Source organism: Protopterus annectens, chromosome 6.part0 (genome assembly GCF_019279795.1).
Source record: "Protopterus annectens isolate FY-2018-M chromosome 6.part0, PAN1.0, whole genome shotgun sequence".
Taxonomy (NCBI): domain Eukaryota; kingdom Metazoa; phylum Chordata; order Ceratodontiformes; family Protopteridae; genus Protopterus; species Protopterus annectens.
The window spans coordinates 978,596,793-978,619,687 of record NC_056737.1 but is presented as its reverse complement, the minus strand read 5'-3'; the positions used below and the strand labels follow the sequence as shown (position 1 = coordinate 978,619,687).

Sequence of the window (22,895 nt, the reverse complement as noted above, 5' to 3'; positions counted from 1 at the left end):
TGTCTGTGATAAGACCTTGTGCAGAATCTTTTTAGTTGGTAATTGAGAGGGGAGGCAAACAGATCTATGTCCAGGCATCCCCATTTCCTTGTTATCATGCTGAAGACTTGTGGATCCAGCTGCCACTCATGGGGATCCATGAGGTTTCTGCTTAGTTCGTCTGCCAGAGTATTTTCCTTTCCTGGCTGGAATTGTGCCTGCAGATGTACTTGGTAAGTCAAAGCTGTGTCCCACAAGGTCATGACTAGTCTGCAAAGGGGGTAAGAATGTGTGCCTCCCTGCTTGTTTATATACCACATGACTGTGGTGCTGTCTGTCTTTATCAGTAGTTGTCCCGGATGAAGTAGGACCTAGAAGGCTGTCAGGGCATTTTGAACAGCTAGCATCTCTTTTTGATTGATATGTAGACGCATTTGGTTTGAGGACCATGTGCCCTGAATGCATCTTCCTGCTATGTGGGCTCCCCAGGCATAGTCTGATGCATTCGTTGTTAGTGTCTGCCTGGCTGGAGGTAATGTGAATGGCTGTCCCTTGTTCTGGTGACAAGCCTTTGCCCACCATCGAAACTCCTGTTGCAGGCAGGGAATGAGAGTAATGACTGTTCCCAGGCTGTGGCAATGTTGAGTCCAAACACTTTTTAGGTACCATTGAAGTTTCCTCATATGCAGTCTTGCATATGGAATTAGTAGGATGCAGGATGCCATGAAGTCCAAAGCCTGCAGAATTTTTCTTGCGGATAACTGAACCTTTGTTGCCAACATTTTGAAATAGGTAATCAGTTGCCTTTGTCTGGCGTGAGATAAGCCATCTGGGCAGTTGTATTCAAGCTTGCACCCAGGAATATAATCTCTTGTGAGGGTACTAGTTTTAATTTCTTTTCATTGACTATGTAACCCTAGGCATGTTACACGTCTTTTCACAAACGCCCAATGTTGAAGAAGAATGTCCTTGTTCTCTGCTTGAATGAGACAGTCGTCCAAGTAAGGATATATTTGTATTCCTCTTTGTCTGCAGAATGCAATTACTGGTGCCAGGCACTTTGTAAAGACCCTGTGCGCAGTAGATAAGCCAAAGGGCAGTGCAGAGAATTGGTAATGCATTGAACCAGCCTTGACTCTTGGGTATCTTCTCCATGCTTGTCTGATTGGAACATGCAGTTATGCCTCTTTTAGGTCTAAAGTCACAAGCCAAGCGTTCTTGCCCAGCATGGGCAGAAGCTGCTGCAAAGTCAACATTCTGAATTTTGGAATATCCAGGAAATTGTTCAGAATAGATAGGTCCAGTATCGGCCTCCAGGCCTTGTCCTTTCTGGGTACCAAGAACAGTCGAGTAAAATCCTTGCCCCTGCTCTTGCTCTGGTACTTGTTGAATAGTCCCCAAGTCCATGAGGGATAAGACTTGTTTTTGTGCCTCTGTCCATTGATTTTTTGGCAGATCTGTCCAGTCTTTTGCCTTTGGCAGAGTATGGAAATGGAACTTGTAACCTTGTGACACTATGTTTAGAACCCACTTGTCCTGGGTTATGATGTGCCAATTTTGAACAAAAAGTGCTAATTTTCCCCCTAAGGGTGCTGCCAGAAGATAAGTGCTTGGTGCAGGCAAGGGGAAGTCATTGGGACTGTTTTCTGTATGTTTGTGATCTATCTTCTCCAGCTTTGGAGGTAGAAGCACCCTAGTGCTTGGGCCTATAAGAACCTTGCACCTGGGATCTGCCCCTTTGAGGTCTGTCTGACACAGGAAAGGACCAATGTTTTGTAGGCCAGTGTCTACTAAACCTAGGTGGCTGTACTTGTAAACATCTTTAACAGTTTGCATAGATTTAGCTTTGTCCTCCATTTTCTTTAACAGCTCTTCTGCCTTAACACCAAAGTATCATGCTGTAAAGGTGCATCTAGTAATTTAACTTTAACATGATCAGGCAGATTTTGTTCCTTTAACCAAGCATGCCTCCTACTTACAGAACCCGTAACTGCTGCCCTCCAGGAGGCCTCCAAAGAATCAAAACCACAAGAATCCAACTTGTTCTGCTGCATACAATAAATCCTGCATTTCCTTGTTTTCTGCACATTCAGAATTTAACATTTTCTGTTTAAGCAATCCCATGACATGTTGCTGATACTTAAGCATATGAAATTGACAGTTTAAGGTCCTTATAGCAAAAGTTGAAGATGTGTAAAGCTTTTTTCCCCATCTATCCAGTGCCCTTGAATCTTTGTCAGAGGAGGTTGGGTTTTTGCAGTGGAAGCTTTAACTCCCTTTGGACCCTGTGAAATAGTTTCTGGGTCAGCAGCAGAGTTTTTTAAAAAAAATTGTGTGAGTCAAGAACCCTGTAATATCTGTCAGGCTTAACAGGAGCTGGGGGTAAGGAGTCAGGGGTCAGGCTAGACTCCGAAAACACATCATCTATAATGTCTAACACAAGAGGAATGACTAGAGGCCTGTGCTGAAGTAGTAAAAGAAAATCGATGAGCCTCTTTTTAGATTCTGAAAAATATTGGCTCTCCCAGTGGAAATGCTCTCTCATGGTATGCAAGGTTTCCCCAAAGGAATAGTCCACAGGAGGAGATGCTGAAGGTATAGGTTCTTCAGAATCAGAATCCTCATAGGGGGGAAGAGAATACTGCTGATCAGAAGAGGAATCAGAAGAAATAGAAACCTGATCTGAAGATTCATAGTCAGTGTCTTGCCTAGGCCTCTTATCAGGAGGGGGATGGGAACCCCTGATCAAGGTTCGGCCATTTTGAGGATCTGTTTTTTGGGCATAGAGGCCTGTCCACGTGGCTCTTGAGTTTGTTTCCTTGCTTTAGAAGGTGCTTTAGTTTTTGCCTTTGAAGCTGAAGTCATTTTAATGTAAAGATGTTTAGTTCTGAATACACCCTCAGAAGCCGGTACCCGCTCAGCAGCTCCGGACCCATCTGAAGGATTAGCATCAGAGGCTCCAATATCTTCAGTATCCAGTGGCATGGCCGACTCTATGTGGGAGATGGTAGCGGCCTCAGACTCTAATGTAGCGGGCATCAGGGGCTGCGAAAGCACCTCACTGAGAACCGGCGAATGGCTTAGGAGAAGCTTCGTCGTTGGTTTTGGGCCTTGGTTGTTTTTCTCCATCCCTTTCTTTGCGTTTTTTGTAAACTCCAGTAGTCAAATGGCTATCCGATGACATTTCAGGATAATTAAACCGGCGTCCAAAATAATTTAAAGCAAAATCATACCGACGCTTAATAGTGCGTTGGTTAAATCTAGCACAAAACCGACAACCAGAAACGTTGTGATCAGGGCCTAGGCAAGGAATACAGTAAGAATGAAAATCCTTATGAGGTATTTGCTTTCCACAAGAAATACAATTATTTACTTTTTCTGACATCGGTCTGGAGCAAGAAAAAAGTTTCCCCAATGGGGTACTTAGCTTTAGTTGAAGACTTTGTTTCTGAAACTTTTCAGAAGTCGACCGACCGGCACTTGCGAACTGCTTCTGCTTCAGGTACTGTGTGGCAAGAAAGACGGAACAAAATGGCATTGGCTGTTTCTTTTATACCCCTGATGGCCTGACGTCAGCGAAGGGGCGACAGCAGCCGAAGCAGGACCCAAGACTTTGGAATTCAGGCCGACTGAGGGTAACCTGTGGCAACCTGCCAGCAGGATTACCCAAATGTAATGACTGCAACAGTGAAACATGAAGAACATCTGCTTTAGCAGGGGGTGAGAGAAGTAATGTGCTGAAAAGGCAGAGGCATGAATTTTAATTGATGAGAAGGATAGGCCCTTGTGGAGCATTTCTGTTAAGTACTTAAGATTATGAGGTAAGCTGGGCACTGTAGTGCCCATCCCCAGAGTTTGGCTCCAGGAACAGTATCTTTTCCACTTTTCAGCATAAGATTTTCTAGTGATAGGCCTCTTTGCTTCCAGAATAACATCTAGCACCTACTTACTGAGGGATGCTATTGGAGAGCACAAGGGATTAGCCAGGCTGCAAGGTTCAGGGTTTGAAGCTGAGGGTGTATCTGGCCTGCCTGCTGAGACAGCAGGGAAGGTGTCTGAGGTAGGTGCCATGTCTCCAGCAGTATCATACTGCACAAGAGGGGGTACCAATTGCTGGCATGGCCAGTCTGGTGCAATCAGTATTGTCCTTGGTTTGTCCTGTTTGATCTTTAGCAGAACCTTTGAGAGGAGAGGCAGAGGGGGAGAGACATAAACAGAGAGGCTTTCCCAGGTAAAGGACAGGGCATCCACTTTCCAAGCTTGACTGTGGGGATTCCTTGTGCAGAATTTGTCCAATTGGTAGTTCTGAGGTAGGCAAACATGTCTATTTCCCCCATTTGTTCCTCAAGAGGTTGAATATTTTTAGTTCCAGTTTCCATTTGTGTGGGTCCATGAGATTTCTGCTTAGGTCATCTCCCAGTGAATATAGCTTGTCTGGCAGGAACTGAGCTTGTAGGTGCACTTGGTAGCTCAAAGCTGTATTCCACAGAGCCATGGCTAGTCTGCAGAGAGGGTACGAGTGGGTTCCCCACTGCTTATGTACCACAAAACTGTGGTTTTGTCTGTCTTTACCGATAATTGCCCTGGAAGGATGTGGTCCTTGAAGGCTGTCAGGGAATTCTGTACAGCTAACATTTCTTTTCGGTTGATATGCAGGTGCATCTGACTCAGGTTCCATTTGCCCTGAATGCACTGCCCTGCCAAGTGAGCCCCCCCCCCCCCCCCATGCACAGTCTGAGGCATCTGTTGTTATAGTTTGGGCGGTAGAGGGTAGATTGAAAGGGCGGCAGAGGGTAGATTGAAAGGGAGCCCCTTGTTGAGGTGGCAGGCCTCTGCCCAGCAAAGGAACTCTGTCTTTATACAAGGAATGATATGAATCATTGTTTACAGGTCCTGAGAATGTTGGCACCATTGGCTTTTTAGATACCACTGTAGTTTCCTCATATGCAATCTTGCATATGGAATTAGTAGAATGTAAGAGGCCATGCACCCCAGGGATTGCAGAATTTTCCTTGCAGATAGCTGGGTCTTTGTGGCCAGTAGTTTGAAGTAGGCTGTCAAATAAACTTGTTTCTCTGGCGTGAGGAAAGCCATCTGGGAAGTTGTGTTCAAGCTTGCTCCCAGGAATACAATCTGTTGGCAGGGTACTAGGTGAGATTTCGTTTATGGTGTATCCCAGCAAGGTTAGAAGTTTTGTTACAAATGCCAGATGTTTTAATAGTAATTCCTGGCTTTCTGCCTGAATAAGACAATCGTCCAGGTATGGGTATATTTGAATATTTCTCTGCCTGCAAAATATAATGGCTGGAGCTAGACACTTTGTGAATACCCTGGGTGCAGTAGATAAGCCAAAGGGAAGTGCAGAGAACTGATAGTGCATGGAGCCTGCTCTGAAGCGTAGGTATTTTACTGCAAGATTCCCTTATTGGAATGTGCAGGTAAGCTTCCTTTAAGTCTAAGGTTGCAAACCAGGCATCTTTACCCAATATAGGGAGCAGCTGTTGAAGTGTTAGCATTTTGAATTTTGGGATTACCAAAAAGGTGTTTAGAATAGAGAGGTCCAGGATAGGATGCCAGGAGCTGTCTTTTCTGGGTACCAGGAAAAGTCTTGAGTAAAAACCTTGTCCCCTTTCTTCTGCTGGGACAGGTTGAATAGCCGATACGTAGAAGAGAGAGAACCTGCTGTTGAGCCTCTACCGACTGATTTGGGGGTAGGTCTGGCCAACCGTTTGGGGTTGGTAAGGTGTGGAAGTGGAATCTGTATCCTTGGAAAACTATACTTAAAACCCATTTGTCCTGGGTAATGAGTTCCCAGTTTTTTGGATGCAGGGCGAGCTTTCCTCCTAAGGGAGTGGGCAGTTGAGCAGGGCTTGGAGGTGTTAAGGTTAAGTCATTGTGACATTTTTCCATAGGGGGGTGTCTTACTACTTCCAGCTTTGGAAGTGGGAACCCCCCCCCCACTGCTTAGGCCTGTGTGCGGCCTGAGACTGTAACCTAGGTGGTCTGCTGTTCCTGGGTTTGGACTGAGAAGGTCTGGAAGAGACTAGAAAGGACCAATTCTTAGTAAGCCAATGCCTAATAAATCTGGGAGGCTGTACTTGCAGGAAATCTTTAACAGTTTGCATAGATTTAGCTTTTTCCTCCATCTTTTTAAGAACTTCTTCTTTGTTGCCAAACAGGTGGTCTTGGTTTAAGGGAGCAGCCAGTAATTTAGCCTTAACATGATATGGCAAATTTTGCTCCTTAAGCCAAGCATGCCTTCTAAGTACAGACCCAGTGACAGTAGCCCTGCAAGACGGTTCTAAAAAGTCAAAACCACATTGCAAAGTATGTTTACCAACTTGTTCAGCAGAATGCATTAAATCCTGTAATTCTTCTTGTTCAGTACAGTCAGGAATCAATATCATTTTCTGTTTAGTAGTCCCAAAATATGCTGCTGATACTTTAACATATGAAACTGGCAATTTAAAGCCCTAATGGCCAAAGTAGCAGAAGTGTATACCTTCTTGCCCCATCTGTCCAAGGCCCTGGAACCTCTATCAGAGGGGATAGGGTTTTTGTCAGCAATAGCCTTAATGGTCTCATGATCCGCAGTAGGATTCTTGAAGAGGAACTTGTGAGAGTCAGGTACTCTGTAATACCTGAACAAACCAATGACACGTAAAGTGGAACAAGTGCACGGATCAGCCAAGAACATCAAAGTACAACAAAAACGAGTCCTTGGCTAGCATAGAAAGCAGCTGATTTACTGTAAGCATTTTGAATTCTGGGACCACCAGGAAGGTGTTGAGAATGGATGGGTCCAGGATAGGGCACCAAGAGCCCTCTTTTCTGGCCACCAGGAACAATCTGGAGTAGAAACCCTGTCCTCTTTGCTCTACTGGAACAGGTTGAAAAGCCCTGATACTGAGAAGAGAAAGTACTTGCTTTTGAGCCTCTGCCCACTGGTTTGGAGGAAGGCCTGGCAACCTGCTTGGGGTTGGCAGTGAGTGGAAGTAGAATCTGTATCCCTGGGATACAATGTCCTGGGTAATGGACATCAAGTTTTTGGCATGCAGGGTGAGTTTTCCTCCTAGGGGTGCATGTACTTGGGCATGGCAGGGAAGGAAGATAGACAAGTCATTGTGAATTTTTTTCATAAGGGGGTGGCTTACCACTCTCTGCTTTTGAGGGGGGAGCACTCCATTGTTTAGATCTCTGCGTACCCTGAGACTGTAGCCTTGGTGGTCTGTTGCCCCTGGGTTTGGGCTGAGAAGACCTGGTAGGGACTGGAAAGGACCAGTTTTTAGAAGGCCAATGCCTACTGAATTTAGGTGGCTGTACCTGTAAGAAATCTTTAACAGTTTGCATAGATTTAGCTTTTTTCCTCCATCTTTTTAAGAACCTGTTCTGACTTTGTGCCAAACAAATGTTCTTGGTTTAATGGAGCATCTAAGAATTTTGCTTTGACACGGCCTGGCAGGATTTGTTCCTTCAGCCAAGCATGCTTTCTCAGTACAGACACAGTGACAGCAGCCCTGCAAGATGCTTCCAAGGCATCAAAATCACACTGCAAAGTTATGTTTACTGACTTGGTTTGCAGAATGCAGAAACTCTTGTAAATCTTTATTTTCTGCAAAATCTGGAAGCAACAGCATTTTTTGTTTAATTAGTTCCATAATATGCTGCTGGTACTTCAACATCTGAAACTGGCAATTTAAAGTCCTCATGGCAAGAGTTGCAGAGGTATACATACCTTCTTGCCCCATCTGTCTAGAACCCTCAAATCCCTGTCCGAAGGGGTAGGATTTGGCTGTAGTAGCCTTAATACCTTTAGGTCCCTGGGAAATGGTCTCTGGATCCGCAGTGGGATTCTTAAAGAGAAATTTGTGAGAGTCAGGTACCCTGTAGTACATGTCAGACCTTCTAGGAGCTGGTGGTAAAGTATCAAGAGTAAGACTGGATTCCATGAAAACATCATCTACAATATCCAGGACAGGGGGTACAGATAGAGACCTGTGCTGAGGCAAGTCTAAAAATTCTCTGAGTCTCTTCTTGGACTGTGGGTAGTCCTGGGATTCCCAGCGGAAATGCTCTCTTAAGGTATGCAAGGTTTCATCACAAGAAAAGACCTCTGGAGGGGAGTCAGAGGGAATGGAATCCTCTGCATCTGAATCCTCATAGGTAGATAAGGGGATGTCCCAGTAATCAGAGGGTCAGAGTCATCGGACTCGCGGTCTGTTGAGTCAGAAGGGAAATCAATTCTTTGTCTTTTAGAGGGGGAAGGCTAGCTTCCCCTGATTAGAGTTATAAGGTCTTAGCCATTCTAGGCATTTGTTTCTGTGACATGGGAGCTTGAGCATACACTTTGGTCGTCTGTTTTCTAGGCGTAGTGCGAACTCTGGCCCTGTGAAACTCGGTTGTTTTAGTCTGAAATGAAGTAGGTTTAATATGAACACCGAAAGGTTGGAATACACCCTCAGAAGCCGGTGCCTGCACAGCGGCTCCACACCCATCCAAGGTACAGACATCCGGAAGTTCCATGATCGAAAAATCATCTCGCAGCATACCGGACTCCAAATGGGTCTCAGCAGAGGCCTGCAAATCTGTAGAAGCAGGTATCAGGGGCTGCAAAGGCATCTCACCGACTACTGGCAGACTGGCAACTAGCTTAACAGAAGCGTCATTGGCAGTTTTGGACATATGCGGTGTCTGTTTTTATCCTTAAGTTTTTTAAGAAGATCGGTATTCGAATGGCTTACCGAAGCCATTTCGGAATACGGAGAATGAGAGCGAAAGAATTTAGCAACAAAGATAGTCCGACGATGAATAGTTTGGGTGTTAAAGGCACAAAACCATCAGTGAGGAATGTCGTGGTCTGGGCCTAAAACAGGTGACGCAGTAAGAATGAAAATCTTTGAGGTATTTGCTTTTCACAGGCAAGACAATTGTTAACTTTTTCTGACATCGGATAGAGCAAGAAAAAAGAATCCCCAACGGGGTACTTAGCTTTAGAAGACTTCAGGTTTAAAAAGTAAATTTCAGGTAGCGGCCGAACTGCTTCAGGCTCCCGCGTGGCAAGAAAAGCTGATGTAATGGCATCGGCTGCATGTTTTATTCCCCTGATGTCATGGAAGAGGTGACAGCATCTGATGCAGAAATTCCAAGACTCTGGTGTTCGGGCCAACTGAGGGCTACCTGCAGGCAGATAACCCAAGTGTGATGACTGCAACAGTGAAACATGAAGAACATCATACAGAATAATGTTCTGGGGGAGGAGTCAGGTTTAAGCCAAGGCAGGAATTGAACAATGTACATAATGTAGAGTGAATGCTAAAAGTGAAAAAGGAATTCTGTGTTTACTGCAAGACAAATGTCACACTAATGTAAAAGAAAAACAAAGCATAGTATTGTAGTGGTGTGACTGTTCTAGTTATGATTTAATAAAGATGTTTACATACAAAAGAGAAAAGGAAGGCTCTGTCCTTCCATTTTCACTGCCTGAACTTTCAAAGTTACTGATGAAGGTTTGTTTTCAGTAAGCTTAAATGATTTATATATCCACCCTTCCTACTGACCAACAGCGGTAATGACTGCTGTAACAGTTCCTGCCAAAATCTCTTTGATTAACACTTTACAGTAAAAGCAAATCAGTAAATGAAAGGGAGAACTGCAATAAGTTTAGGTTTTATGATAGCCATGTCTGACGTTACTTAAAAATGCCCCATTACTAATGAAGCATATAGATGTCATAACATTCTCTGTACTTTGGAAGTAGACGATGACTAAAGTGCCTGTTTTACTGTACAATTATGCATAACTGACAGCAGTAAACACTCCTTCGGCTCTTTTGCAGCTAAGTCCCAGTTTCCGAAGTCGCTGAAGAGGACTATGCCTACCATAGGGGAACTTCCAGGCTCCTGATCATTAGTGTCTAAGGAACTAGATCCCCTACTTCCTTCTGGGAATGTTTTCATCCCTTTTTAAAATAACTTCTCCCATTTTAGCAGTATACTTCTGTTTTGGAGAAATCTATTTGCTTGGATTTCTCCAAAATGTTACGCACTTTTTCTCTTAAGTATGAGTGTAAGATTTGTCTCACATCCTAATCTAGGAGCTCTTCTTCCACAAACACGTCTGTTTAATAATATGAAGCCATATTTACAGTCTTCTACAAACTCAAAATAACATTAACAAAACAAATGAGTGAAATCTTATCAAAAATTACTATATAGCTAGTGACTGCACAGACATTTAATTCAGTGTGACTGTGGAAACAGCAGCACTCAGAATAAGAGACAAACTGGAAAAAAATACACATGGGACATACTAGTATGCCTTGTACTTCCTACGTCAGTAAAAAGCTTAAGTCAGGGAAGACACTGGGTTTTGAAAATGCAGCAAAAACCTAAAGCATAAAAAGCAAATGATTCTGTGATGACCACACTCACAAAGCACCATGTCAGACTGGTAGCAGTAACATTTCTTAAACATGGTTAAGTCTATGTTCCTAAAGTAGTCAAACAAAACGGATAGGAAGGGCAGCATCAAAAGTATCAAAAGCATCAACAGTATCAAAAGTATCAACAGTATCAACAGTATCAACAGTATCAAAAGTATCAAAAGCTGATGGAAAAGAAATCAGAAATAGGATTTTTTTTCCAGCCTGGTAAAAGTGTGTTTCTCCATACTACACACTACGTAAACCACATCCCTGCTAATTAATTACCTCCAACAACCCAAGCTGGATATGAAACACCAGCATTTTAAAATAATTAAGGCTGTTGTTAACTACCACATTCAGAGCACAGAAGCATAGGCATACACTGCAATGAAGGACCACATCTAGGGTCATCATTGTAGTTACTCCAGTGGCAATATTAGCTTCAAACCGACCTGGTTCACAATACCTCCAGAGCAATGGTCAGCAACATAATAGATAACAGATTTTGCAAACTCCTTATTAATCAGAAATTTTCACTGTTAATATGAAACCGCCTGAGTAAGAAACCAGGTAAAAGAACAAGAATGCATACTAATTTTTAACAAAATATGTTTCATGAATACTATTGTTGCACCTAGCCAGATGTTTCATGAATACTACTGTGACACCTAGCCAGAGGTTTCATGAATACTACTGTGACACCTAGCCAGATGTTTCATGAATACTACTGTGACTCCTAGCCAGAGGTTTCATGAATCCTACTGTTAAACCTAGCCAGATGTTTCATGAATACTACTGCAACACCTAGCCAGATGTTTCCTGAATACTACTGCGACACCTAGCCAGACGTTTCATGAATACCACTGTTAAACCTAGCCAGACGTTTCATGAATACTACTGTTAAACCTAGCCACAAGTTTCATGAATACTGTGACACCTAGCCAGAGGTTTCATGAATACTACTGTTAAACCTAGCCAGAGATTTCATGAATACTACTGCAAAACCTAGCCAGATGTTTTATGAATACTACTGCAACACCTAGCCAGATGTTTCATGAACACTACTGTGACAAACCAGATGTTTCATGAATACTGTAACAAGCCAGATGTTTCATGAATACTACTGTGACAACTAGACAGATATTTCATGAATACTGTTACCTAGCCATATGTTTCATGAATACTACTGTTACACCTAGTCAGATGTTTCATGAATACTACTGCTAAACCTAGCCAGATGTTTAATGCAGCACAGAGTTACAAGCAGCAGCTGAAGAGCTGCAGGTTGCAGACCTCTGTTATACATTAAATTCCTTTTCGGCCTCATCTTAACAGCTGTCCTTTTGTATCACTGTGACTCTCTCCACATCGTATGCATAAAACACTCTTGCTGAGAAACTTACGGCTTTAGAGTAGCACTGCCTTCTTTTTGTAGAACCTGGTCGCCCTGGCACGCTGGTTTCTTCCTCATCGTGTAAATCTAGCTCTTCCTCATACTTCACGGTTTCTTTGCCAACAGGCATGAGATGGTCATCTAGTTCACCTGTAATTCAAGGCAAAGAGTGCATGAAGTGTCATGTGGTGTATTAACCAATACTTCGTTACTGTGAAAACTGTACGTTAACCACCAAGTAAAACATTAAACCAGTAGGTCACACAATACCTATGAAAAAAAGTTATGTACTCACCATAATATCCCCCATTTGAGTAGTTGTACTTCATTTGTCTTCAACCTGTGTGCATTCGGATCTGAATCAGATCTGAGATGGCCGCATCACTAGCATCAGATTCGAGCTCCTCCCCTTACCCATAATGCTCCCCTGTTTCCTTTCTTCCCTCAGACTGAGAAAACATAGGCCCGACCCAACCAGACCTTACTACTCATGGCTCCCAAAAACTAAGCCAAGCATATGTAGGGCAGCCACTATAGTGCTCCTCTCCCATATACAAGGTTAGAGCAACAGTGGCAAGGTCAGGGGGAAGGAGAGGGGATGGTTGAAGACAAATGAAGTACAACTACTCAGACGGAATGTTATGGTGAGTACGTAACTTCTTTACCTGAAGTAGTTGACTTAATTTGGTCATCAACCTGTGGAACAGAGTCCCCAGCTAACAACACCTGGGTGGCCCTCATGGAAGGATATACCAGAGCACTGTGGAGCCAAAGGATGACCTACTCCTGGACACAATGTCCAATTTGTAATGAGATATGAAGTATGAGATGAAGACCAAGTAGCTGCAGAACAAATGTCATCCAGCAACACCCTAGACCAAAAAGCTGCTGAGGTGGCCATGGACCTACTGGAGTGGCTTTTCACCTGACCCGGAGGGGAAATGCCTTTATCAGAATATGCTCGAATGGTACATTGGGAAATCCAGCGAGCAATAGTCACTTTAGAAATTGGCTTGCCCAGAAACGGCTTCCAATAGGAGACTTAACAACTGATCAGATTTGTGAAAAAATTATTGTGCAAATAAAACTTCTGTTGCTTATGTACATCCAACAAGTGTAACTTGTGCACACCCCTATTTTGGAAATTTGGAATGAAAACAGGAAGACTAGCAAGTTTGATTGATACTGGTTTCTGAAGCCACCTTGGGGAAAAAAGGAAGGATTAGTGCACAGGGAAACCCTGTAAGGAACTTTAATGGACAATGCTTGAATTTCCGATACCCTCCTAGCAGAAGTGATAGCCACCAAAAAGGCAGTTTTCCAAGACAGGAATTGTAAATCTATTGATGCCGCGGGCTCAAAGGGAGGGGAGACTAGAGCCTGAAGTACAAACTTGAGGTCCCAAGTTAGTGTAGGATCCTTGAATGGGAGTCTTAAAAGAAAGGTACCTTTAAGAAAGGTCTTGCAAAATCAGGAAGAAGCTATGGAAGCTATGTTTTCCCCCACATGGAAGTTACACATGGTAGCCATTTGGACTTCAACGGTAGAGGAATTAGAACCTTGGTGAAAGATACCCACTAGAAATTCAACAACAGCCGAAACCAGAGCCATAAATGGATCTAGGTCCCATTGAGAGGCCCATATAGAGAACAGTTTCCACTTGCTACGATACATTTTTCTGGTAGAAGACTTGTGAGCCACCACCAAAATGGTTTTAACCGGAGAGGATAAACCAGGAGTCCTAATCATTAATGGAACTGGAGCAGCCAAGCGATGAGTTTCAGACTGTCCTGGTCTGGGTGAGGACTTCCTAAGGGACGCAAAATAAAATCCAAAACCAGATTCCCCAAGATCCATGGTAGAACTGCCAGGTGAGACCAAAGGGAGGGGAAACAGACTTGGCGAGGACAGAATGGGGCAATCAGGATCATTGTGCTCCCCAACCCGAAAGCTTTCTGAAGAAACTTTGGAATGAGAGGTAATGGGGGGTAAGCATAAAGAAGACTTGGAAGCCAAGCATGAACCAGTGTGTCTCTGGGGGGCTTCCCCCTGAGGGGGGGGGGTGCAGAGCGAAGACCTTGCTGCATTTCGCATTGGAAGGACATGCAAAGAGATCACAGCAAGGCCAACCCCACTTGAGGAAGATCTGTTCTGCTACTGAAGGATTCAGAGACCACGTGGCATCAGAAACGTTTTGCTGAGCCTGTCCGCCAGAATGTTGGACCTTCATGGAATGTGCGTTGCCGCCAGAAAGCAGTTGGTGGAAAATAGAAGTTATGTCCTTACCATAACGTTCCATGTGGAGTGTTCATCTCGCCTTTGTTCTTACACATGGGTTCGGAGCCGATCCTCGGCTCCGTGTCGGCCGCTTGCAAGCTCTGCATCGAGAAGAAGCTCGAGACAACCTAATACCCACAATCCCCCTCTGCCTATACCTCAGATCTAGTTTGCAAGCAAACCAGCAGTCAGAGAGAGAAACACTCATGCCAATATCACATATGCACAGATACTAAGAGTCTATATATATACATATATATATATGTATACATGCCAACTATATATACAACAACTGCAATGCAGAAGCAGAATGCCCCAGACCAGGCACCAAACTGAACGTTCTTCCTAAGGGTGGGAGGGTGGGAATGTAAGAACAAAGCGAGATGAACACTCCACATGGAGCGTTATGGTAAGGACATAACTTCTATATGTGATAGTGTTCAATCTCGCGTTGTTCTTACACATGGGTAGCGTCCTAGCTCCTTGTTCCTGAGGAACTCACGGAAGGACGTTCTTGAGCACAGTGGAACCAAAGGTTGCCCTGTCCCTAGAAACCTTGTCTACCTTATAATGAGAAATGAATGTATGTGGTTTAGACCAAGTAGCAGCCGCACAAATAGCATCTAGTGGTAGGCGAGCTGCATGAGCCAGGGATGTAGACACTGACCTTGTGGAATGTCCTTTGGGTTTGTGCAAAAGAGTTTGATCTGTAGAATCATAGACATAGATGATACAATCAGTTAACCACTTAGAAAGTGTTCTTTTAGTAACCGCTACTCCTTTTCTGTTATCAGCAAAGGCTACAAAAAGTTGATCAGATTTTCTGTGATCTTTTGTTCTATCCAAGTAAAACCTTAGTTGTCTGTGGACATCTAATTTGTGCAACATATACTCCATTTTATTGGAGTGATTCTTGAAGAAAGTGGGTAATTCAATGGACTGGTTAATATTGTTAATAGAACAAACTTTAGGAAGGAAGGATGAATTAGTGCGAAGAGAAACTCTGTCAGAGTGAAAGATCAAATAAGGGTGTTTAATGGAGAGAGCTTGAAGTTCAGATACTCTCCTAGCGGATGTAATGGCTACTAAAAAGAGAGTCTTCCACGACAAAAATTTTCATGGGCAAGAGGAGGTTGGTTCAAAGGGGGGCAGCATCAACTTAGATAATAATAAGTTTAGACTCCAAGGTGACGTAGGAGATCTAATTGGTGGTCTAATATGAAAAGACCCTTTTAAAAAGGCTTTACAAAGTCTGTGGGCCATAACTGGAGCCCCACATTCTTCCACATGGAAATTAGAAATGGCAGCCAATTGAACTCTTAATGTGGCAGGAGAAGCACCCTGATGGAACAATTCTGTTAAAAACTCTAATATTTTATTCAAAGGAGCTATAACAGGGTCCACTTGCTGTGTATTCGCCCAGAATACAAAGCGCTTCCATTTACTAGTATATGTTTTAGTAGTGGAAGCTTTATGAGAAGCCACTAATATATTTTGAATTGCAGGCGAAAGAAGATCAGACCTGGCTAAGTTGGGAATTGGAGCAGCCAAGCTGCTAGATGGAGGGACAAGAGCGAGGGGTGGGGAGTCCCTGACGAGTGAGTCAATAGATCTGGCTCTGGGTCCAGGATCCAGGGTCCCCGAATGCAGTGTGTCATGAGGAAGGGGAACCAAATTTGACGAGACCAGAATGGGGCAATGAGGATTATTGTCCTGTGTAGGTTGTTGGCTTTCTGGAGAAACTTTGAGATCAGGGGGAAGGGAGGAAATGCGTACAGGAGACCCGGGGGCCAATCGTGAATCAGTGCGTCCCTGGGGACTTCCCCTGGAGGGGGTAAATAGGGCAAAGTAGCTCCTGCATTTGGCGTTCATTGGAGACGCAAACAGATCGCAGGAAGGCTGGCCCCACGCGAAAAATCTTTTCGCAACTGACTGTTTTAGGGACCACTCGATGCGGTAACAGTATTGCTCTGCTCAGCCTGTCGGCTATGACGTTGGATGACCCCGGGATGTGCGTTGCTATCAGAAAGCGACCCGTGGACTCCGCCCATTGCCAGATTCTCATGGCCTCTCTGCATAGCTGATAGGACTTGGTTCCCCCTTGCTTGTTTATGTACCAGACTACAGACATGTTGTCCGTCTGAACTGCAATAGTTCCCAGAGGAAGAAGGGGAGCAAAGTGTTGCAACGCTAGAAACACTGCCCTCAACTCTAGAACATTGATGTGCAGATTGTACTCTAAATTGGTCCATTCGCCTTGGACTGTCTGTCCCTGAAAGATGCCCCCCCACCCTATCAGGGAAGTGTCCGTGGTCACCGTAGCTGTCGGAGTGGGTAGCACAAATGGTCTGCCCTTGGAAAGGTTGCAAGTCTGAAGCCACCAGTCTAGGTGTGATTTGCATGTGTTCGTTATAAGAATCTCGTGTGTCAGAGGTAGTTGTTGGAACGACCATTGTGCAAACAGTAGCCATTGTAGGACTCTCATGTGCAGTCTTCCCAAGGGTATTGCAATAAGAGAAGCTGACATGAGTCCCAAAACCTTCAGTACCAGTTTTGCTGGGGATTTCCTGGACAAAAGAAGAAGACGTATGTGAGTCTGAAGTGAAAGTATCCTTTCTGGAGGAAGTCTTAGAATTAACTGATGTGTATTTAATTCCGCCCCTATGAATAAGATACGCTGTGATGGGCTGTAGTAAGGATTTTCCGAAGTTTACGGAAATTCCGAGGTGAATACACAGTTGAAGAGTGTAGTCTCTGGCCTGTACTAGTTGACGCTGGGTGGTGGCAGAAAGGAGCCAGTCGTCCAGATACGGAAACACCTGGAATCCTAGGCGTCTCAAGTGAGACGCTACCACTGCCATGCATTTGGTGAAGACCCTGGGGGCTGAGGTCAGACCAAAGGGCAGGGCTCGAAACTGAAAGTGACTGGCACCCAGCCGGAAGCGCAAATGATCTCTGGATGCCCTGGCCATTTTGATGTGGTAGTATGCATCCTTCAGATCTATTGAGCACATCCAGTCGTCCTTCTGTAAGAATGGAAGGATCGACTGAAGCGTGACCATTCGGAACTTTTCTTTCTTGACGAAAGTATTGAGGTCGCTTAGGTCCAGAATGGGCCTCCAGTCCCCTGTTTTCTTTGGAACTAAAAAGAACCTTGAGTAAGTTCCGAATCCTCTTTGGTCCGCTGGGACTGGTTGGATGACTCTTTTTTCTAGCAGCTTTGAAATTTCTATAGCTGCTGGCTCTCGCAGGTGGGGCGGCACATCTGGGAGTCTTTTCTTTGGGATGGGATAGGATAGAAATGGTATATTGTAACCTCTGGTAACCACGCTTTTTACCCATTTGTCTGTAGTTATGTTTTGCCAGGCCTGAGGGTATAAAGCTAAGCGACCCCCGACTGCCTCCAGAATAGGACAGTCGGGCCTCCTCTCAGGAGTGCTGGAAAGGTTTACCAGGGAGTGTATCCCTGTCACCTTGATTCTGCGGACCCCCTCTGCCGCCAGGGCGGCGTCTTCCACCTCTGCCCCCTCCTCTGCCTCTAGAAGGGGCATCACCCTGTGTGCCTGGGAAAGATCCTTGGGGTTTTCGAAACCACATTTTTCCACCACGTTGCCCTTTGGGGTATGGTCTGGATGGGGTGGAAAAACGGACTCCGACAGCAGACAGAGTCTTTCCCTCCTGCTCACACCGGGTAAGGGTCTCCTTTACTTTGGGGCCAAAAAGAGTGGCACCGTCAAATGGGGCGTTAGTAAAGGAAGACTTGAAGGCTTCCGCAAATGAACATAAGCACATCCAGGATTGTCTGCGAAGAGCAATCGCTGAAGCTGCTGCCCTACTCGAACCTTCGGCTGCGTAAGAGATCAGCCTCATGGACGAGTTCACAATGGATGTAAGGGTATTAAGTTGCGCTGTCACTTCTCTGAGACAGCAGCATCTGTAGTACCCTGGAGGGTATCTCCCAACTCTTTGACTAGATCCCTCTGTAGTCGTGTAAAGTGGGTCAAATAGTTCAGGGATCGCATGGAAAAAGCCGCTGAACTAAAAATGCGCTTCCCATACCTGTCCATCGTCCTAGAATCTTTATTAGGGGGATGGACAGATGAGGAAGATTCCGACATCTCCTTTTTCGTGGCCACTGCCACCACCATAGCGTCCACTGGAACTCCTTTTGTCAAGTAAGCCTTGTCCTGGGGTGCAGTGATATACTTATTAGGCTTCCTAGGGACTGGTTCCACTGTGTCAGGAGCCTCCCACGCCCTTCGAGCAATAAGTTCCATTAATTCATCGAAGGGCGGAGTGACCCAGGAGGAGGAAGGGCGAGCACCAAATGCCTTCAGCAAGACTGACTCATCCTCAGAAGGGGGAAGGGACTGCCAGTCACCTCTCTGTTTCAGGATCTCCAATATGTCAGAAAAAGAGACATCTTCTGAAGGTGACTTAGGGGACCCTTCTGACTCATCCAAGTCAGTATCGGATGTCAAAGATTCTTGTGGAGAATCTAAGTGTCTCCTCTTACACAATCTTTTCCTAGGGACTTCTTCGTGGGGAGCATCCGAAGAAGCCTCCGAGGAAGAGGGGGCACCCTCCAGGGGTGGCTGAGACACCAGTGCTCGACGCTTGGATGTAGCCGTGGGTGCAGAGGAGGATAACGGCCCTTTATGGGGAGGAGAGGTTGCTTCTACTGATGTGGTTGTCTGGGTAGACAACACCTTCCTCATGAGATCGAAGGCCCCCCGGGTCCCGAGTCGAAGAATCTCCCAGTTCCGAAGAAATGGGAAGAATCCCCGAGACAGGCACCGAAGGCATCGACCCCGAGGACGGAGCCGAATCGATCCGCGCCGAGGCCCCGAGGGGAAGAGTCGGAACGGAAACGTCGGTTCGACTCTCGGCCCCGGAACCAAGGACAGATCGTCGGCTCTGAGACTCCGGTACTGGATCCGACGGAGTCGAGGTGAGAGGAACAGACTGAGAAAGAGACGGTTCTGGACCCGAGGGCTCCACAATCAGAAGATCAACCTCTTCCGGCTCCAAAGACTGGACAGGTCTCGGAGGAGGAATGGATGGAGACAATGGGAGGCCTTCAAGTTTCGACACCAACTGGGTGGAAACCGAAATAAGTTTGGATAGGGCCGAATGCTCCAATAACTTCTGCACCACACGATCCACATCGACATCGGAGAGCTTAGAAGAAGAGCGGGTCGAAGGAACCGAAGACGGAATCGACCTCAATGGACACGAGGGAGAGAGCTGCATCACTGGTTCCAAGACGCGAGGCTCGAACTGACAACAGTTGAACACTCGGCCCCAAGTCTGTGGAACCGGTGATCTAACTTTACTCGAAGAGCTCGGAGCCGATGACTTGGGCTCCGACGTCTTCGATTCCTTCGAGGATTTGGATGCCTGGTCTGAAGCATCCAGAGCCTCCTGAAAGGAAGGTTTTAATAACCCCCTGTCCATGAGTTTCCTGCGCCTATCTGTCATGACCCTCCCACTAAAAGAGTGACAAATTGAACAGTCCTCTTGTAAGTGGAGAGGGCCAAGGCAGTAGACACAGGAACTATGGTTGTCAGTAACTGACATTTTTTGGCCACACTGGCAACGTTTAAAACCTGATTTAATTTTCTCAGACATCTTAAAGAAGAAACAGGTAAGAGAAAAAGGTCAAGTCCAGTAGAGAGACAAATCCAGTAAAAAAAGTCGAATCCGATATATAAGTCAGTCCGGTTGTCAAATTCAAGTAAGGGGTGGAAGGCCCCGAAAAACTCTAACAAGTTTAAATAAACTTAACGGTACCGAGTATTTCTACCTTACCACACACACATACACTATGTCACCAAAAAGTACTTTTAGAATAATTTTTTCTCAAAAATAACAATAATAAAGTTATTTCTTATCTGAAGTTGCTCGAGCTAGATCCCAGTGATGCGAACGCAGCAGCGGCAAACTAGATCTGAGGTATAGGCAGAGGGGGATTGTGGGTATTAGGTTGTCTCGAGCTTCTTCTCGATGCAGAGCTTGCAAGCGGCCGACACGGAGCCGAGGATCGGCTCCGAACCCATGTGTAAGAACAAACGGCGAGATTGAACACTATCACATTCACCCATTCCCACACTCTCATGGCTTCGCGACAAAGGGGGTAAGATCTGGTTCTGCCCTGTTTGTTGATATACCAGACTACTGACATGTTGCCTGACTAAATAGCAATAGTCCCTAGAGGAAGATGGGGATGAAGGGCCTGCAACGCTAGAAGAACCACCCTCATCTGCAGGACATTTATATACAAATTGGTCTCGGAAGGGGACCACGTTGCCTTAAACAGTTCTTCCCGAGCAATGCCCCCCCACCCCAAGCTGGGAAGCGTCTGTGGTCACTGTGGTTGTGGGAAAGGATGGAAAAAATGTACGTCCCTTGACAAGGTCCAGGAAGAGAATCCACCAGTGAAGAGACTCTTTGCAAGGCCAGGAAATCTGAACTAGATGGGACAAGTGTAGATCTAGCAGTGACCACTGAACTGCTAGCCTCCACCATAGAACTTGCGTGCAAAGGGTAGAAAATGGATCGTGGCTGCCATGGAACCCAGAGGCCGCAGAACTGTCTCTGCTGAGGGAAGATGAATCTGGAGAATGTAAATAACATGAAGTCTTAAACTGTGCACCCTTTCTGGGGTGAGGTAAACCTCCATTTGTATGATGTCCAACCGAGCTCCTTTAAAGTCTAGAGTCTGGACTGGAGTCAGTGACGATTTGCTTAGGTTTATAGTAATGCCCAGACAGTTCGCTAAAACAAGGAAAGTGTCCCTGGCTGGGCACAGCAGATGCTTGGTGGGGGCACAGCAAGAAGCCAATCATCCAGGTAAGGAAAGACCTGAATTCCCTGAAGCCTCAGGTGAGCCGCTACTACCGTCATCACTTTGGTAAATACCCTACGGGCTGTCATGTAACCAAAGGGGAAGGCCCTAAACTGATGATGACTGGCCCACAGCCGGAAGTGGAGAAACCTGCGGAAGCGCCTGTTCATTATGATATGATAGTATGCGTTCTGGAGGTCGATCAACCACATCCAATCCTTGTTTTGCAGGTAGGGCAGGATGGACTGAAGGGTAACCATCCGGAAGTTTTCCTTGGCTACAGATATGTAGGTTCAAGGTGGAAAGATCCAGAATGGGTCTTAGGTCCCCTGTCTTCTTTGGCTCTAAAACGAACCTGGAATAAATGCCCAATCTGGATTGGTCTGGGGGAAAGTTTGGATGACACATTTTCTTAGCAGCTTGTCTATTTCTAATGCTGCTACTACCCCTTTGCGCTGGTGGAATGTTTGGAAGGTGCTTTGGTGGGAGAGGTGGCTCTATAAATGGGATGCAATAACCTCTGGATATGATTTGCAACACGTAATGGTCTGTTGTTATGGACTCCCACTCCATTGGGTGTAGTGAGATGCGACCCCCCCACTGCCTGCAGAGACTAGCAGGGCTTGTCCGAGAACAATTCTTGAGACCCGAAATTTCTTGGACCCCCCCCGCCTCTGGGCCAGCATCTATCATAACCCCCTCTGCCTCTGGGGGACTATGGAGTCCTTGAGTGTTGTGGGAGAACTGAGATTTCCAGAACCACATCTTCTATGCCCCTCACTGATTCCTTGAGAAGGATCTTTAAGAGATGGAGAAGCGGATCCCGATGGCAGACAGTGTCTTCCCGTCCTCACTCTGCACCAAAGTTTCACACACAGACTTCCCAAACAGGGAAGAACCATCATAGGGGGCATTAGCAAAGGACGCCTTGAAGGGTTCTGAAAATTGACACAGCCAGAGCCAAGCATGATGCCTCATAGCAATGCTGGATCCGGCCGCCCTAGTGGCTCCCTCCACAGCATGGGAAAGGAGGTGCATGGATGTGTTGGCTACTGCCTTTAGAGTGGCCATTAGTGTGGAGAACATCTTCTTGCCCAACGCTGACATGGACTCCAGGAGTGACTCAGCGACTTTGTTACCAGGTCACGCTGCAGTCAGATGACATGTGCCATATAGTTCAGCACCCTTATGGTAAATGTTGCTGAAGTTTGCACCCGCTTCCCCAAACGGTCCATAGTCCTCAACTCCCGGTCAGGAGGATGGACCATAGAGCTCTCTTGTGTGAGCTTTTTCTTTGTGGAGCCTGCCACCATCACAGCGTCTACTGGGGACCCCTTACTCCAGCTAGTCCTGTTTGGTGGCGGACTGCATATTTTTATCTGGACACTCAGGAAAAGACTCCACTGTGCCCAGTTCCTTCCATGCCAGAGATGTTATCAGTTCCATGGGGGGGGGGGGGCACCCAGGAGGTAGAGGGGCCCGTGCCGAATGGCTCTAGGAACACAGACTTGTCCGAGGTTGTTTTATGGGAGGTCCCCCCCCCTTTGACGAAGGAGTTCCATGATGTCTCCAAATGAGACATCTTCGGTGGGTGACCTGGGGGAACCTTCCCCTTCCTCCAAGTCGCTGTCATCCATGAGGAACTCTGGAGAGGAGTCCAGGTGCCTCATTTTGCATGTCTGTTTGTGACGAGCCTCCTCAGTGCGACTCGCTGGAAGGGACTCACAGACAAGTTGCTCTCGAATGGGAGCTCCCTGAAGCAAATCAAGCAAGGACTGTCCCTGAGAAGACAGGAGAGTCGGGGCCGTACCAAGAGCAAAGGGAGTCAGGACAAAGTCCAAGTACGAGATGGTCAGAGATCTCGACACACTTGAGAGGACCCTCTCCACCACGTCAAAGGCAGAGGAAGAGCGGACGTCCTGAGAAATGAGCAGAGGAGCAGCTTCCCTTGGATACGACGGGGGAGTCAGAGCCGA

At 45.9% G+C, this 22,895-nt stretch overlaps 1 protein-coding gene across 1 annotated transcript in view; it reads right to left on the bottom strand.

Annotated features, from left to right (window-relative positions):
• Positions 1-22,895, bottom strand: part of DICER1 (dicer 1, ribonuclease III) — a gene marked incomplete in the record, with an annotated part of 1,877,097 nt that overhangs the window by 945,136 nt on the left and 909,066 nt on the right. Inside the window, 1 exon segment of the mRNA XM_044074618.1 lies at positions 11,806-11,945. Within this exon segment, the coding sequence (XP_043930553.1) occupies positions 11,806-11,945 (140 nt within the window).